The sequence below is a fragment of the Cygnus olor genome, chromosome 4, assembly GCF_009769625.2.
Source record: "Cygnus olor isolate bCygOlo1 chromosome 4, bCygOlo1.pri.v2, whole genome shotgun sequence".
NCBI lineage: Eukaryota > Metazoa > Chordata > Aves > Anseriformes > Anatidae > Cygnus > Cygnus olor.
The window spans coordinates 34,633,799-34,652,712 of record NC_049172.1 but is presented as its reverse complement, the minus strand read 5'-3'; the positions used below and the strand labels follow the sequence as shown (position 1 = coordinate 34,652,712).

General features: G+C 38.6%; 1 protein-coding gene across 3 annotated transcripts; it reads right to left on the bottom strand.

Annotated features, from left to right (window-relative positions):
* Window positions 1–443: 443 nt before the first annotated feature.
* On the bottom strand, window positions 444–17,588 carry PRMT9 (protein arginine methyltransferase 9). Of its 3 annotated transcripts, none has more exons than XM_040556621.1 (14): window positions 17,457–17,588; window positions 17,067–17,118; window positions 16,318–16,530; window positions 15,764–15,912; window positions 14,242–14,478; window positions 13,500–13,667; window positions 11,403–11,505; window positions 10,201–10,307; window positions 8,168–8,360; window positions 5,001–5,184; window positions 3,023–3,734; window positions 1,486–1,639; window positions 967–1,089; window positions 444–756 (listed from the first exon to the last, which is right to left on the bottom strand). In XM_040556621.1, the coding sequence occupies exons 3-14, from the start codon at window positions 16,501–16,503 to the stop codon at window positions 541–543; spliced, it is 2,532 nt and encodes an 843-aa protein (XP_040412555.1). In that variant the 5' UTR covers window positions 16,504–16,530; window positions 17,067–17,118; window positions 17,457–17,588; the 3' UTR covers window positions 444–540. The 3 variants fall into 3 exon arrangements, with proteins under 3 accessions (XP_040412555.1, XP_040412557.1, XP_040412554.1); XM_040556623.1 differs by lacking the exon at window positions 17,457–17,588 and adding an exon at window positions 17,237–17,422; XM_040556620.1 differs by lacking the exon at window positions 17,067–17,118 and having other exon boundaries at window positions 17,457–17,573.
* Between the last annotated feature and the right edge of the window lie 1,326 nt (window positions 17,589–18,914).

Below are 18,914 nucleotides of genomic sequence, written 5' to 3'. Positions count from 1 at the left end.
CTTGACTTATTCTACAGCACTCCATTATGACTTTTTACATTTGTTTATGTGCAACACTGACTTGTGTTACTGCATCTGGAACATGTAACAGTCTCTTCTACAAAGGTAAGATCTCAGTACACTTAAATAGGATGCTTTGACTACTGAGAAGTAGAACCAAGGTCTGAGAAACAAGGACTCTACCTTTTGCAGGCACAGTTGTTTACTTCTGGTATATGCATCTTGGATGCTTTTTCTTTTACTACAGATGATGTGGCAGCGATAGATGTCTGTCCACCTTCTACAGCTGCTCTAATAGCTAGCATTCAGATTTTTTAAATGCAGCGTAGACAGTTCCTTCCCTCAACGCTTGGTAAAATACCCCTGCAGTGCAAGTTTTAGTCTATCAGTAAGACCCGGAAGTCTACTAACTCTATTAGAACAATAAAATAGCCTTTTGATCAGTAAATAAAATTTAGACTTTAATATAAATTAGCAGTGATGTTATGAACAGTAGATGTACGTATAATTAACCCAAAATCAGTTTACACATGGTATTCTTCATTGTTTAACTGTAATGCTAATATTGCTTTTATGGTGCTGAACATCAAGCACAAGTTCATCTCCAACCTGAACTTGGATGGGCTTATCGAGAACAACTGCAGCTTGTTTCCAGTGTGAAAACTCATCAGATGTATTCAAACTATGCTCTTCATCCAGATGAATGTGATACCAGAAGGGAATTGCAGTGACTTGGCCAGACTTGCAAATTTGTACCTTAAAAAAAAAATTAAAATATTACTCAGTTACATCAGTTTCAAACCATTTCAATACACTTCAGTCACATCTGCAGGTAAGTAAATTCTATATCAAAATTTTCAGCCAAGGTGAGCAATAACTGAGAAGTTCTGCAGAATGGCAGTTGAGTGCACTTATATATATATATACACACATACACACATTAATGTACACATACGCACAACTCACCTTCACTTCTCTGCTGGAGCTGTTCAACAAAGGATTCATGAGATCTAGCCTTAATAGTTCTGCTGGCTTACTCAAAGGTACACACGGTAACGTAGAGAGATCTAAATACACACGAACAGGTACCTAGGAGTACATACCAAAACTTTAGCTGTTAATAGCCATTAAAAAGTGAAAAGTTGAAGACTAAATTATAATGCAAAAGTTTCTAGGAATTATTGTAACACCTCTAAGAAACAGCCAAAATGCACCCTTCTAATCACAAGTCACAGTCACTGCTCTGTACAGTCACATTGTCTTTCACTGCTCAAAGTTTCTCCCACACTAGTTCTAAGACCAAGTGCTTCCTGTTTTCCTTTATCCCGAAGTCCCTGCATGGTCACAAAAGTGTCTCTTTATATCAAAACAGAACGAAGAAGTTTCAGCTCTTAGTTTTCTCGCATTTTACACTGAAATTAAACAGCCAGACAGCTGCCTGCAAACTTCAGAACTGTGCTTGGAAGACATCCGCCAACTTCATACCTTGAATTGGTTGATAAAAGGGGCTATATTAAACCCAAGAGTTGGTTCTGTTCCTTGAACAGCGCTCTCCAGTAATAGAGACTGTGATTCTACAAGCATCCCATATACCAACACGTACTGTGGGAATATCTTTCCTCCACTGTGAAGTAAACATCTGTAAAATGAAAGATTACTGTTGAATTATATGCTTTAGAAGCGTAAGGAAAGAACATTATCTACATTTAATAAAGAGACACCAGCTCCTCCACTAAAGTCAAGCACTCATGAGCATTTGAGTTTGATCGATCTGACCAGACAGCTGTACTACACCAAAAAAAACTTGTCACATAATATTGAACTATAGGAATATGCAATCTTTCCTCAGTGACAGTATTAGAAACAGTGATATTTCAAGATGAAGGTGGCTGGAGTTATTCATAGCACCAGCATCTAATACTGAAGGACTGTCAGAACTGCTTGATAAACCTTTAAGTCAGCAAGTACTTACTGTTGGGGCACAGGTTCAGGGGCATACACATAGGGAAACAAAATCTGGTTGGCATTTAAGTCAACTTTGAGTGTTTTTTGTTTTGTTTTTTTTACTGAAGTTAACAGCAATACAGGAGACAGCCTTTTTTCCCCACCCAAAAAGCCACCTGAGGCTGGTTTCTTGCTACAGAGCACCATATTTCTGAGAATAGCAACGTGACAGATGCTTTCATTCATCATACCAAACAACTCCAATTCAATACAGACTATTTTAGGGCTCCTTTTCTTCTAGCAGGCACCTCTGCATAAGAATTTGGCAGCTAAGTAGTACACCGTATGTGTTTTCCTCCTTGGCTACTTGTAATTCAGATTCAAATTGGTTGGCATGAAAAGTCGAGAGTAATTTTCTTTTTTTTTTTTTTTAAACAGCAATAGTCTTGCAAATCATCCAAAGATTTATCCCAAAGCTGGAAAGTCACAAACATAAATCCTCTGAAATATCCTGCAGTCACTATGAATGGAGAAGATTCCCTAGTGCCACAAGGGGGAAATAAACCCATTTCATCACTACACACACACACACATTATTTCTCTTGCTCTGCAGTCCTTCCCACCCCCTTCCTGCAGATTACAGCTAGCTCTGTTGATGCCTCCCTGGCTGTTCTAACCCTATGAGTTTGTCTTTCAGCAGTACCAGTTTGTGTCAACAACAGCATGACATGCACATGAATCTGGGTGTTTTTTTTTTTTTAGCCTTGCGCTAAAAGCTACCTCATTTATTTAGCAACACGACACACCCAGCCCAAATCATATTCTTCCAGACAAAAAATAAAGCAGTCTATGAAAGTGAGATCTTGACACTTTTTAAAGATACATGTATACAACGGTCAGACACCAAAGACACTCTGGAAAATTTACTCCTGAAGTGAGTTCAATCTGTTCAGAAAACAAGCTTTTCCTACTCTACAGAAGCAGCATCACAATAATTTTGTGAGTTAGGAGGAGCACTTTTGGAAGTCTTCAGATAGTTACAGATTCCTGAAAATACTTTTGTCCATTTATACTGTACCTGGATATTGCAGCCTTTTCCATCACCTCCTGCTGGATTAAACCAGATGTCTCTATAACATCCAAAATAATAATACTCCACAATTTGTCTGATTTGGGTCTCTGTAGTACCACATTTTCATCTTCTAAATGGCTAAGCCAAAATTCTAATGTTTCCTTAGGGAAATGATTAGCTTCTGAAATTATATTAATGACTGCCTGATGCTGTTCTTTCTCAATAGAACTGTAGGCTTTAACTGGTCCAAGTTTGCCAGCTATAATTGGGAGGATGGAGAAACCTTCAGATACATCTAATATGTACAAAGGATCTGGAACCACATCTACAGAGCTCTTGCTTTGACATTCTTGGAGGTTCACCCCACTGCCGTGTCCATCAACATCCATGGACTGCAAGTCCTTGCTTGGATTCAAGGATGACAGAACCTTGCCCATGGCAGCTTTAAAGCATCTGTGGTACGGTGCATTGTTCAGCAGAGCTATTTCCGTAGATTCCAACACACATACTTGACCTTTGCCATCCTGTTTGCTAGTTGTCTGAAGACTAGCCAGAGCATTACATAATTCAGCCTCATTGCCCAAACTCAGCATGTCATCTCCATCACTGCAGTCCATCCCACACTCTGAAGTTGAAAAAGAAATCTTCTGGATCTTCAAGTAGCAGTCTTGGCAGCAAACTTCCATCATCACAGCGTCCCCAGCCTTCACAGAATAATCTTGGCAAAACAGCACAAGAAGTCATGTCAATTACTTTACAGCAAACGTTATCACTGGAGCAGCCATACAGCACTCCACAAAAAATAAAAAAAACAAAGCATTATCTCTTTTTTTATTAGTTATTACTGTATACAAAAGGATTGTTCTAGTTGCATTTCTTAGTCTTTGGAGAGAGAGAGCACATAGAAGCTCACGTACACGACACCCTGTAGGCTGGAACCAGCAGCCTTCTAAAGAGGGGGTTCCTCCCAACCTCAGTAACCCACTAACTGAAATTAGCTCTGGTGTTAACATTTGCCTTGAGCTGTCCCACATCAGACAAATCTCAAAACAAGCCTTTCTGTGATAAATAGGTATTACTGTGAATGTTCTGTCAACAGCAGAGCTAAACAAAATCAAAGAAATTGCTTTGGCTTTAAGGTGTTAAATATTAATATTTACATTTTAATACTTCCTGTAGACAAAGCTGAATTTGTATTTACATTAAAAACAATAGCTACAGTTTAGAAAAGGTCAGACTTCACATAAAATAAAATAAACTAGAGCATTTACAGAGCACAGTTCAAGACTCTCTTTGGATACTCTGTCTGTTTTAAGAAGTGAGAAGAAAATCTGATACAGACCGGAATTTCAAAACAAAATAGCTATAGTTTGACAAGCATTTCTTTCAACAGCAATGTAGGCTAAAAGACTCTCCTCCTTTTATAATTTCAGCTGAACCAGTCTATGACACAGCTGCCCCTACTGTCCATCAAAACATGGAAGAGAATGGAAAACAGGTGAAGAGAGAATAGAAACTGCTGCAAATGACACTAGCACTGCAGAACAGCTAGTCCAATGAAGTTGTATCCAAATTGGATGTGAGGGGTGTTCAGTTTTCTTTTTGTAGCAGAAACAGGTAGCAATTACTACCTCACCTCCCTTTCATATGTCACATCCACACTACATAAAGTCAGTCAGCAACCTTACTTTTTGGAGTTGCTCCAAGAAGCATTTGATTCAGTATAGAAAAAAAATTAAGTGTTTGTTCTCTCAGACCTTAAGAAGGCCCCTTATCTACTTCACCACAGTCCCACAGGCAAGACCTGCTGCAGCAGCTGCACACTGCAGTCCAGAAACTTGATCAGGAACCACCTCACGGCTACTTGTCATTGAACTTCTGATCTAATTACTGCTATTTCCTAGGCTCTGAGATGAAGTGATTAGCTCAAGAACAAAATGAAGACAAGTTAATGTACTGCAACAAGAAGATCCACAGGACTTACCAGAGAGGCCCTGCACAGGATAGACTGCCTGTTCCCAGCAAGTTTCCTCACTGGGACTCGTAGATAGAGCATGCTCATCGTCAAGCTGTAGCATAAACCATACCACAACAGCATCTAGCGTTCCTCCTTCAGTGACTGGCTGATTGAGCTTCCATGGCTTTCTACCTGCAAGGCTTTTCAGCTCCTGACCAGAGTGGAAAGAGGGAGTGTGAGAAAGTTCCTTTCCACACATCAAAAATGGTTTCACTGTAGTCACTACTAAGTTGCTCAAATTGCTGTACCAACCCATGAGGGCACCCAACAGAAACCCCGAGTTAACAAGCTGCTACAATGCCAATTTTCAGTATTAGTACTCATTAGCATAGGGGTTCTCTTCACACAGGAAAGCACAGTTATTGGCACACAGCCTACTTGTATTCATTAGCCATTAATGTACACACACCCGCATCTAAGACTGTATGTATTTAAAAGCTGGCAACTGCAGGAAAAGAGTTAGATTGGCAACACTTGCCTTATGAGAAATAAGGGAGTGTCTCTTACACTGGACTCCAGCCAACGCTTAGACACATACTTTGCTTAAAACCTGCATTTAAATTTAATCAGTTCCAGAAATACTGTATGTAACCACTGAATTCACTCAGCAGTTCAGCCTGATCATTACAAAAATACCAAGTCAAACATCTTTGAGGATGCTTTGCTCTCTGCTACCTAGGCCATTGCCTTTGTGTAAAAAGCTTAGGTTTACACAGTTTTACTATTAGAAAGTACTAGAATCTTCCAGAAAGAGATCAGGTTATGAATTCTCCAGTACTTCCTAAATAGTTTTAAATATCTAACAGGAATTAAGTCATCTTTCATGCACACTTTCTTTTCCCCAGTAACTACCTCCTACTATCAACACTGCCAAACATGGAAAGCCCAGCTCTGATGTCTTAAGACAGTTCTGGCACAAACCAGTAACAGGCTATCGATCACAATGGACCAAAGATTCTCTTAGTCACAGCACTGCATAAAAATTTATTGGCTTCCTGAATGGCTCATGTCAACACTGCTCTCTAAATTTCAATCTTAGCAAAATACACAAGGAAAAAGAAAAAGTTCCACTCTAAGAACATGACTAGCTCTCATATGCTGCCTTTTCTACTTTTCCTTTTTTGTTCCTGGCCTGTGTTCTCCAAGAGTTGGTCTACCTCTCATCTCACAATTGGGAGATGGCTGAACAATGCACACGTCAAAGTTACAGGACACTAATGAAGTTCATGATGAGATCTCACTTTTTTTTTGAAGAAGTGCTTTGTTGGCAACAGCTCAGTTCCTTTAGGGCCTGAAAGGAACAATCAGCTGCAATTACCAGCTGCTAAGGTAAACGATCACTTCCACTCCCAGTGGCACTGATCTGCTGCCAGCAAACAGTACCTGGGCTAGGTAAAAATGTCTGCAGCCTGTAATTATAGCCACAGCTCATTCCCCTGCCTGGGAGGAACCAAGCTGGTGCTGTTAAAAACAGCAGTAATAAAGTGATTGGCACAAGTAAGCTGCCTTTTTATTGTTTTGACATGTTATAATTACTTTTCTGATCTTTACTGGTATCTTTGAAGCATCCTATAAAATACAGTACAACAGTATTTCTCAAACTGAGTTTAGTCTTTATCTCAGTTCTCTCAAATAGTAGTTAATACAAGCAGAATAAATGCAGCGTTCCTTCTTGTTGTTTAAAAGCTAAGTTTATAAAATGGATCTTTGAATTTACCTTACTAGCGCTAAGTGATTTCGGATCTAAACTTCCATCTTTAGTTGGTAATTCTGCTACTACTGATAAGCACTGCACACTTTCTTTTTAAAAAATCCCATATGAGCACAACACATTTGCTTGCCTTTTTTTTTGTAAGCCACAATGTTAAACATCAGGAGTGGCCACTACAGAAAAAAAAATATCATTTGAAAGTAACTGAGCACTGTTGAAATTGCCACACTTGCCCAGTGACAAAAGTAACAGCAAGTAGTAACTAATTATTCCAAATAATTTAATTGCATTTCTTCCCTATACCTCTACTTAGATCTTTACCATTTCAGAACAGGAAGACTTCATTAGGGTAACAGGAAATTTCAACGAAGGAAATATGAACTGTGGTATACAGAGTTCTTCACTCTTAAGATTATCTTTACAAGTCTGCCAGCAGACAGAGGCTTAACAGTAGTCATCTCAGACGTAACAGTTTCTTATTGATGTTAGAAGTAGAAGCAACATCAGGTCACAGAGATCGCTCCCAGTAGTATTCTGAAGAGCCTTGTCTTATTTCATTTTTAACTTCAGGATGTCAGAGAAGCCAACTAGGAAGAGCTATTGATTCAGCACACTGCAACTCCTGGCCAAGCAGTAGCCAAGAATAATTTCATTTATATAACAGAATCTATTTTAAGCTCTGACTCACCACTTCAATGCAAACTCTTCACCATGGGTCAGTGAGCAAGAAGCACACTCACCAGAGATCAGATTTATTTTTTAGCATGCTCAGCTGTGAGCAGCTGAGATCCTTGCCGTACAGTTCAGGCCTATTTGGTATACGCAAAGATATTCTGTGGAAAATGCACATAAAAAGCCTACTGTGTTTTTGGAAAGCTGTATTACAGAAATGCCGTACGATACAGCCCACAGGAGCTGAAGGGCGGAATCAAACTGATTGAATAGGATATGGTAACTACTTTATCTCCCCTACCATTTACATTCACCCAAACACTTAGACATTTTGGTACAAGATGTAAAAAAAAAAATCCTCTTTTGTCTTTAAGATTTCTTTGAAGACTCCAACTTTAAAGGAATTAACAAAGTCAGCTCCACAAACCATGTAGGACAGGTCTACTACATTCTTCCTCCCCTTTCCTGCACTGATGCTGGTGGCTGTTTGATCCAAGGGTGAGCTGGTTTAGGGAACTAAACTACATCAAACAAAGAACCCACCGCCTTCAAAAGAAGGAAGACTGTCATCTGATCAACCACATTGTTACCACAATAAGACAAATACCAAAAACAGCACAGGATTTCAAGGCGGCACTGCCAACACTTTGCACACCCGAAGTGTTGTGGAATTGAACATGGTGAACAAATAAGAAAGACATAGGTCTCATTTATAAATAGGTTAGCTTTAAAAGATAAAAAAAATAATTACCTGCAAATTGTTGAAATCCACGGACATTACTTGGAAGGGTTCTGTAAGAGGTACGTAGCCTCCAGGAATTCGACTGAGCTTCTCAGTGGTATAAGGTTCAACAGTTTCCTCTGAACCAGCAAAAGCATATGTTGGACTAAAGAACTGCACTGAATTTGGCAGATGTACACCAGCGACTTCTTGTGTTTCCACTCTGGGGTGGGGGAAGAAAGACATTTCATATAATTTGACAAAAAAATCATTCCAAGGCTGGCTAAGTGTTTTTAAAGGCAGAGCAGAAGAATAAAACAAACTTAACATTCTCCTAGAATATTGATTTACTGTTTTGTGCTATGACTCTTGAAAGACAGCTAGTTCAAACTTGAAAAAACAGTAAGTAGTACACTGGCATCTTAAAAGTTTTGTGAAAAATTTAAATACATCTTTAGCAGAACTTCAGTCTTCTCACAGGTTTGTCAGTTCATTTGTTCTTCTGAAAGTAAATGTATTTCACATGAATCTGAAACAATTGCTTTAAAGAGAGCAATAATTTCAGGAGAAAAAGGAAGCTGATCAGAATAAATAAATCAGTAGAGTTAGATCCTACGGTGATTCTAGAAAACAAGTAATGGGTACAACCTAAGTAAGTAATGGGTACAACCAGCATCAGCTATACTAAAGAAACAGTGTTTTAATGATAATATTAAAATAAAGCTACAATAAGACGTAAACCAGTATGAAACTTTGTGGAAAAAAAAAGAGGAAAGATGCTTTCGCAACACTATTTCATCAGGCACCCTGCTCAAAAAGAACATTCTAAAAAACACAGTTTTGATGCAGACCATGAAGGCACCTGAGGAAATGTGGAAACGTACATCAGAAGGATCCAAAGAGATCTGGACGGTTTAAATTTGAGACAAGGTGAAGTGCTTTACATAAAGCTTAACAGCACTCGTTAGGGGTATTGACTTAAGACCACTATAGCTGTTGGAGGAAGAAATGGATCTTAATCTAGAAGGCAGAAAATTTAAGAGTGACTTATCTTCTCAGCACATAATTAATCTGTAGAAATCATTTCAGCTCTACTAACCACCAGACCTTAAACTACACTATTAGAATGGACTGTTAATTAGACAATCCAAAGCTACAATAGATTAAGTTTCATCCCATTTGTATTTTGGGAGAAACAGTCACTATCATCTTTCAATGCAAAAGACATTGTAGGAGTCATTAGTTATTCACCATTTACAAGAAGGTTCTTCTATCGCCATCTACTATGGGAACTTCTGCCTCTTTCTGGCTACTGTCCAGGTGTACTGCATTAGAAGAAAGTCACTGATGTGGCCTAGCTGTTTTTCCTGTTCCGGTACATGAAAACATCTGTATACTTCAGCAGGTTTTTTTTGTCTGTAATAAGAGTAATCCTAAACAAATTGCATCAAGTCAAAACCTCTTACAGATTGTCTCCATACAGTAATATTGTTTTAGATTATAAAAACAAGAATAACTATAAAAATAATTGATACACAGCCAGAACTGGTTCCTACAAAGAAACCTGACAGTATGTTAGTTCAGCATTAGGAAAGCCACATGCTCAGAAGGATAAGGCTAGGTAGGGTTATTAACACCATGCCTTTACAAGATCCTGTCCACGCCTTCTGAAAGCACTAGATCCAGCAGTGAGGTATGGAGCAGATTATAAAGAAGGTACAATAAGGATAAAGGCCAACTGTTAATCCAATAATCTTCAATATAGAAACTGAGAAGTAGTTTTACTACTAAGGAATTATGTTTCTTTAGGATGTGTTAAAGGCATGTATTTCAGCATTATTGAAAGTCAAGAGTTTCTAATTAAGTGATCCAGAAAATCCAAACAGGAAGGAGAAAAAAAGGAGCCTAGAGAAGTGTTGGGGAGTGGAAACAAACCTCAGTGAGACAGACAGCCAGCCATTCAAAATATAAAGAGAACAGTAAATGAAATGTCTTCAGTAAGTCACGAAGCCTTTTTCCAGATAAAAAATGCGGGTCCAAGCTGTGCCAGATTTTAAACATACCTATGATGTCTACGTATCTCTTTGCATTCCACTGCCATCCCAAATATTGTTGCACTTGCAGGAATAACTCTGCCATGATCTTCAGTACTGACATCTTGATTTTTAGCCTGTAATTTGAATAACATGCAATAGGACCTATTTATATCATTACTACCAAGCCTAGTTTATGCCAGGATTACAGTCAAAACATCAGAAAGCTCAGTGACTGGGAAAAATCTCCAGTCTTTTTCATTCCAGCTGAGCATTAAACCTGTTTCTTACATATGTATTTCAATACATCCACACATTGTCTTTACTTTTCAGTCTACTTTTTCTGTGTAACTTTGAACTGTGTTTTAAATTGTGTTCTATTAGAGTATACCGAAACATTTGAGGGCCTTTTTTACATGCATCATTCCAGTACTTAACACTAGAGGTCATCAGTTTCAGTTCAACAGAATATGTAGGTTTCCAACCAGATAAGACTTGTTAAATTCTTATTATTTGGAATCAAGGCAGCATCCAAACAAACAACAACAAAAATCCTTGTATTTCATAAGGCCTAACAAAAGTTAAAGTAATATGACAGAACTTTGTATGGGTTAACATACACTAGCTAAAAGACAAAATACAAAGAGAAGAAAATAAAATACCCAGTAGATTTGTTCAGTGTTCCAAGAAGGATCAAAATTAGCAAAAATAAAGAGCATATGGCGTATTTATACAACGATGACCAACTCTTCCCTAGTGTTATGGTGAGAAGAATTTCTATCATAATTTAGCATTTTTTTGCTTAACCTAGTCTGACTTCCTGCTAGCTAGCTGATATCTCAAAAATAAAATCACTAGGTTGCAGAGTTGCAGGGAATTAGTACCTTTCGCATACACATACCAACCCCTTCGATGCTACTTACAAGGAAAAAAATGAACAGTGATCAAGAGCGATCTCTGTATGCTGCTCTTGAAACGCTGCCTCAGGGAAACATGCATTCAAGTACTTGCCTACTCAGAACACCAGCTCACAGAAGTACAGTGCATGCAGCTCTCATTACTTTTCAGTCAAATTCATAGAACCAAACCCTAGAACACTAACTTTTAAATATGAAATATTCACAAAACATTCCGCGTTTGTATGTGTGAATGTGCACACAAATGCATTTCTGAATTTATATTGAACATGAACACAAATAGAAATCACGTTTCCACATACCTACGTCACCTACCTTCGGCTGTAAAAGTAGATGTTCCCAAGCATGTATCAAGCTCTCCACAATCCCTTCTCCAAATAAGCCAGCATCAACAGTTTCTGTAACAACTAAGGAAACTCTAGATAGGAGGAAAAAGACACCATGAAATATAATGCATATTATGCATGTCCTTTAACAGTCATTCTTTTAAAGAAAAGAAATAATGGCCACTCCAATCTGAGATCAAAGCACAACTTCCGCAAGTGTTCTGTAGTTTCAATACAGATGGGCAACTAAATTCTTTTAACAAGTTAATCAAAATGCAGGTAAGAGATAAATATCAAGCAAGAATTTACCATAAAGCTTCTTGGTCAGTGTTTATTAAAAAAAGAATAACTTTTTAGATAAGAAACTAACCCAAATAAGATGTTCCAGCCTGAGACACAGGCAGCAACACTGCAGAATACTTATCTTCATCTTGTGCAAGAGTATATATCTACATGTGCATATGTTATAGATTTTTAACATTTCTATTTAATCAAAGTGCAATAAAATTACTGTGCAGACTAATGAATGCTAAAGTCCTAAATATCATTTGGATTTAAACTAAGAAGTACATGACATAAAACATTTCCAGAAGAGTAACAAATTACTCCTGACAGGTGACACCCCATAACTCATCAGATACACTAAAGAGGATGCATATAGGCAGTTACTACAACTCAGCTGACACAATTAGACAAGGCTTAACTGGCATGCTCATCCATGGCAGCTTCACTATTTTGTATTAGAGAGGCTGTACTACCACCACAGATACATTATTGAATGTTAGCAATGAGAAGTAAAACAGACCATTTCCTTCCTGTATGTTTAATCTGCACCCCTAATAGTGGTGAGCTGAAATAATCGACCAGTGTTTTGCATATGCCAAAACAAAAATCCCCTAGGATTTCCACCTGCTAAAAATCTGCAGATCTTCCTGAAGAACCCTTTTTGAATGGGATAGCAAGCAAGGAGGAGTAGAATATCCTAAGAAGTCTGAATCACATATCATGAGCAGCGTAATACTGGATCAAGTTCTAATTTGCCAGAAGTCATTCCAAACTGACAGCTTAAAGTCATGGAAGGAAGCCACAAGGATCACCAAATCCAATTCCTAGGTCCATACAAGACCACCCAAAAATCGAAACCTATGTCTGAGAGCACTGTCCAAACACTTCTTGAACTGTGCTAGGCTCAGTGCTGTGACCACTGCTCTGGGGAGCCTATAGCTCTTATGTTGCTTTAGAATACATTATTTAACACTGAAAAATTCAGCTATTTAGTTTTCCAAAGCACATGGATCTCTGCTATACAAGACAGGTGGGAAGACATACGTATACAAAAATAACGCTCAATACAAACACAAAAACCTATTGTCACAGGACAAGTTGCAACACTCTTCCACTGAGTTTCACTCCAGCATCTAAAGCTGCTCTCAATGCCCTTTGGGATCTATCCCATGGCAGGGTGCTGACATTCGGTTAGCCCATCCACCACCAACACTCCACATTTAAACCCTCAGAAACCTGCACACATCACATGGCATTTTCTTTCCACTTCAAAACACAGCATCACTTTCTGTAGTGACTAGAAGGGAGAAGTTTTCCCCTCACTCCTTCAGAGGGACAGGCTGACACTTTGCATTTCTGATCTTTCTGACAAATGCAGGAGTTAACATGGAGCTGCAGGGGTGTGGTACATCCCAGGAACAGCCTTCCTTTGTTGGTCCTATCACATACCTCCATCCTATTCACCAGCTGCAGAAAACAAGCCACAAGTGTGTCAAACGATTACTTTCACTGTGTAGTAACCTAGCTTATTTTTTTCTTATTGCTGCAGTGTAATTGCATATGCCCGAAAAGCTACCACTAAACCATTCAACTCCTTAATCTGTGAGATCACTGATTTACCATAGAAATTCACATGATCTCAAAAACATTGTTTCTGCACTGCTCTATAAAAAAAACATAAAACCTTCCTCACATTAGCTATGATTAAGTACCACAGACAAAGTTATTTCCTGTTTAGGTCTCAGTATATTTTCTTGAATTAGGAGCAAAATTTAAGATACCACAGAGCACAATAACTTACCTTTCAGGTATGTGCTTTGGAATTTCTATATCAAGTGACTTCAAATGCAGAAGCTTGATCTCTCTTTCCATATTATTTGCTGCCACCACATCACAGGCAAGTTCATACATGGTTTTTGATAACTCGCAGGCGTAGACACAAGATGCTCCTGCCTTTTTTGCAAACATACTGAAAAAAGAATCAGAGCTTTTTCCCCCTCCAGTTTAAATCTTGTCAAGTATGGAAAGATACTGAGTCTTTTGAAGTTCAATTTACAAAGCTGATTCATATTCAAAGGGTTAAACATTTTTCATTAAGTGAACTAGTTTCTTGTGTAAACACTAATATCACACTAATTGATATCCTGTTGATATGCTACCAATAACAATAGCAGGATACTCCCTAGCTATACTAAGCCCATTCTTTACAGTACAGCATTTTCATTAAGCAACTTCTGCCTAAATCAAGTGATTACTAAGTACTAAGGATTTTAAGACAGAATACTTGACATTAAAACTCCAAAGCAAACATGAATTCTCCAATATATACAGCAATTCTCAGCATTAAAAGTAAACAAAGCCCTCCCAATAAATCAAAAGTTGGTTCCAAAAATACAATTAGACAACCTCAAGACTCAATGACCTCTGAAAGCTTTGTTTCTTAAGTTCTGCCTCAACAAAACATGAAAGTCTTTTTTTCAGAAGCACATAATTTAGACAAAAGTTTCTATTAAGTTCACATTAAACATGTGCTTATGACATACCTCAATATTCCTGTTCCTGTTCCAATATCAAGGACAGACTTGCACCCTGAGCAGACAGCATTCTCTATTGCTTTTAGGTAAGTAAGATTCCTCTTGGCATCATTGAGCATGATGAAGTGCCAACGTTCCACAAGCCAGTTTGCAACACGGTAAAAATTCTCCTTTGCATCAGCAAAGTCTGGGTTAAGCTTCACTGCTTTGTGAAAATATCCAGCTGCTTCATCTCTAAAGCCCATTCTAATAGTAAAAAATGACAAATAAATAGAAAGACATTCAATTGCCAATTATCTGTAAATATCTACAAGTCTATAAGAAGATCTTAGGACAATGGAAGTATTTCACACTAGTTGGAAAGATCTCTTTAAAAACACTGATATAAAAAAAGTATTTACAGCTCTACATCAAATCACTTGGAAATGCAAAGGTAGTCAAAAATTGCACTCTTTATCTGCTATTGCCTTTTTTTTTTTTTTACACAAGTGAGAAGGTTTTACAGAAAGCTTACTGTAACCACATGGCAGCAGCAAATCTGCAGTCTCACAGATTTTCAAGTCACAATAGAATGATACAAAAATTCAAAATTGTCCCACCATATTTAACTTGTGCATACTGTAAGAAATCTTTGATTTGCCTATGCTTCCATTAAGTGGCAATTTTAAAATTAAATTGTGAAACTGAAACGATTTTTTTTTTTAAAGATAACTATAGCATATTCTTAAATCAGATGCACTGAAAAATAAGACCTATGAAACGCATTAAAGCATACATTTTGCTAGCAATGTTGTACAAGTTGCTCCTTAAAATAAGCAACCAGTCAAAACTGTATACCTAACCAAAGCTGCTTTGACCTAGGACCTATGCTTTCTATCCTAAGTTCCAGTTCCAGATGACCTTAAAATTCAGAGGAACAGCGAAGGACCACGTGTTTCAAGTTTTGGAGAAAGCAGTAAAAGAATGCCTTTAAGTATTAATAGCATAAGCTCAAACAGTTTAAGAAAAAACAGCCCTACACATTACAGTACACATAACCAGCTTCCTCACTTGAAAGATCTGTCATATGTGACCTCAAGAAGGACCAGAGTCTAGTCAGATCCCTGACAATTACTGCTTTTGCATACTAACAGGATACAATGGAAGATGAACTTCAAAAATTGTAAGTTAACTACAAATACAGTAAACACAGTAACTCTGAACAATTATGGTCTTGTTTCTGTTTAGTAATTTAATAAATTGTTAAAAATACACTTGAAGGCAGTAGTACTATTACTTCAAACTTTTACTTCAGCAAAAGTGCTCTTTTATACATATAACTTTGGCTGTGACTACTAACGTATTTTAGTATTGGGTACTTAACTTTCTAAGCTAACAAACACAAAATTCAACAGCATAAACTATGTAAAATTAAACACTTGCATTTATTTCTTTCGAGCACATTTTACGTGCTCTGATGAATTTGGTATTCTTTATTAACATATGATATTAAAGTAAGCTTTATAAAAGCTGAATATAGATCACTACAAACCTGAAAAGATGTTCTCCCATACTATTACATATTACTTCATCATTCGGATACAGTTCAAGAGCCTGTTCATAACAGTTAAATAGATCTTGAATCCGTGCTAGAGAATCTAGTTCTTCTGCCCATTTAAAGAGAGTAAACTGAAATGTTTCCTAGAAAATAAAACACAGACCATTGAGTTGACAGTAGTTGTCAGAAACATCCTGACATGCACCTGAACACACTTCTTTCCCTTAAGCACCAGCATGCAATTGCTCAGTATTTTCCCAAGTTACCCAGCAACATTATACTAAGAGCCAGCACATATACTACTACACGCTATGCTGTACTACAAGCCAATAATAACAAGGGATTATCTGTATTGAACTTAGTTAACACATACTGCACTAGAAGTGAAATTTTCTTCCCACAGAAACATACAACTCATTATACAAGTTGCTGTCTCTGTTACTATTTTTCTTCTTTTAGAAGACTGAATAGGAAGATCAATTACAAACAAAAAGTCACAGGCACAGAACATGTTACGTAGCCTCAAGAAAAAATCAAAGAGCGCTTACTTTGACACTGGTCTTTAACTCAGGAGCTAAATTCAGTACCAGAAGATAGTGAGCATATGCAGTTCCGTAATCCTGGTCCTCCAGACAATGCTCAGCACTCTGCAAAGATCGGGAAACCAACTCCCGCCTGCCAGCTTCCTGACCACTTCTGGGGCTCCGACGAAGTTTAGCATTGGAGTTGGGCATTCTGAAGGATGGAGGTACTAGCTGTTCCTAAAACAAACAAGTTACATGTTCTGTAGATAAAAAGGTTATGCACAGAACTAGCAGACCAAGCAACTTACTAAGAATTCACAGGTATTGAGAACTCTTCCCCCAAACCCTAAGCATTCAGAAACATTCTTATCTTTACACCCTTGATGTTTCCATAAGCTTTAAAATAAGTATTCACCATTCAAAACTTAGGTATGAATCATACTTGCATCATACTAGATCCTACAAACAGCTTGCATTTCTTTCCTTTTCAAAACTAATTTTTGTGTGTTTTAGCATATCTCTAAGGAGTTTTGCACACCAGAAACTCACACGTTCAAAGTTCTCATATCAACCATAAAATTTTCAGATTAAGACTCTTCCACTTAAGTAATAGCATCCCCATAAAACAAGGGCTTCCAGATAGAGAACTAGCAAGCTCCCAGTTTACTCTACATGAGATAACACGCTTATTTCTTTCCCTCATGAAAGCATCAGTTAACAGAATCAATACACACCCTTCAATAACTGTTAACGCTTAAACTTGTAATGCTTACCTACGTACAAGGGCCTAATAGTGCCTTCAGGATTTTCAGATATATCCTAAAGCTGAAGAGAGCGAACGTTACATAAAGAGGAACCACAAGAAACGCATCATCACCCTAACAGCTTACTTAACAAAAAAAAAAGGCACCGGCCGCGTAAGAAGCAACCGCCACCAACTTACAAGGCAATACGCAAAACCAGCCGGGGCCGAGCAAACCCTCCTGCCGCACGGCTTTGGGGGCCCGGAGGGCAGCAAGGACAGGGCAGCCAGCCCTCGCAGGCCTCACCATCGCCAGGCTGGCGGAGCGAGCCTCGGGGCCACCACCCCAGCGGGCAGAGAGCAGCGGGGAAGGAAGAAACCCGTCCCTTATGGCCGGGCCGGGCGCTCCCGGGGCTATCACCTGCTCGGTGCCAGCCGCCGCTCCCCAACAGCTACCAGGCACACTGCACACCGCCGCCATCTTAGAGTCCAGCGGCAGGCGGCGCACAGACGTGCCGGCACCCCGCCCGCCCCGCTGCGTAGTTGGTGGCCGCCCCCTAAGATGGCGGCGGGCGAGTCCACCCCCTACTTGGCTCAGGCCGGTTAGAGGAAGGAGGGAGGTGTGAGGCGTCGGAGGTCCGCGAGGCGGGCTGCTCGCCGACCGCAAAACCCAGTTACACGCCGCAGGATTGAGCAACTGTTCTGCTTCACGAGATTGAGAAATCCCTTTGCTTCATCTTTATTTCTGTTTAATTTATGAGGAAAAAAAAAGCGTGTGTTTTTTTTTTCAGGCTTCTCCTTACAATTTTAAGGTGTAGGCATTCACTTTATTTTTTATTTACCTCAAGGAACAACTGATACGTAGAACATATTTAAGAACCCAAGAAAAAATCAGAACGCTAGAAACTGGCATTATGGAAAAACTAATGCTTTGTAAGCTGACAAGGAGGCCAGGCAAAAATTCATAATTATTAGTAAGAAAAAGGCTTGAGAAAGCTAAAACCAAAAATCTGTTTTTTAATGCCAATTTAGCTTATTACTTTTGAGGTGAAACTTCAAAACATTTTGATTAGAAACTGTTCCTTAAAATTTCCTTATTGCTTCTTTGTGTGAATTCTGACTGCTTATTGGCAGGGTGTGCCAAGCACAAACCTATGGATAACTCTGCTTGTCCCTCTCCCTCTGCCATATATATAGGTACATGTGCATATGTATGTATATATCGTCCAAGTTATTTTGCCATCCACATCCAATGTTTAAAACTGGAAATTCAGGTCATAGGAACACAGGGCTAGAAGTGGCCTACAGCACTGTTAAATCCAGTCCCTTGCTATTCAACATTACTCAGACCTGCTCTACATGTAAGAGCCTACTACCTTAAATATTTATAACATGCAGTGTAACAAACAGGTGCTGTGCAGGCACCACCTATAATTGAACTGCAGTTATGGTGTTTGTAATATTTAATGTGAATTACGTTATTGATAAGTCTGGAGAATGACATTAGAGGAAAAAAATTCATACCACCTATTTTTAAGTCATAAACAAGTCCAAGTTGTCTTAGGCCTTTGACTGCTCTACATTAACAGAGGAGCAAAATTCAGACCTTTGCTCCCATTCCTCAGTGCCTTATCTTGCTCCCTTCTATGCCTATGGCATCGCTTGACTTCCACTGTGGAACATGGCAGGCTGCCTCCTCTTCCGATCAACCACATGCAAGGCCCTGGAGCGATTTTATTTCCAAAAGGCAGTGTTCATTTGGTCTTAACCACTTTCTGGGACAAGAACAGGCTATGGCACTCTTTATTAATCATGAAACGTTGAAACATGAAGCTGTTTATCATTGCTTCCCTTCTCTAAAGCATGAATACAGCTCTCC

Coding starts and splice junctions, on each gene's coding strand:
- PRMT9 (XM_040556620.1), bottom strand. CDS start 17,516: ATGGCGGCGGTGTGCAGTGTGCCTGGTAGCTGTTGGGGAGCGGCGGCT. Junction 14,479..15,763: donor ATGGGAGAACATCTTTTCAG/GTTTGTAGTGAT, acceptor TTTTACTATTAG/AATGGGCTTTAGAGATGAAG. Junction 1,640..3,022: donor GAAAAGGCTGCAATATCCAG/GTACAGTATAAA, acceptor TTCATTTTACAG/ATGTTTACTTCACAGTGGAG.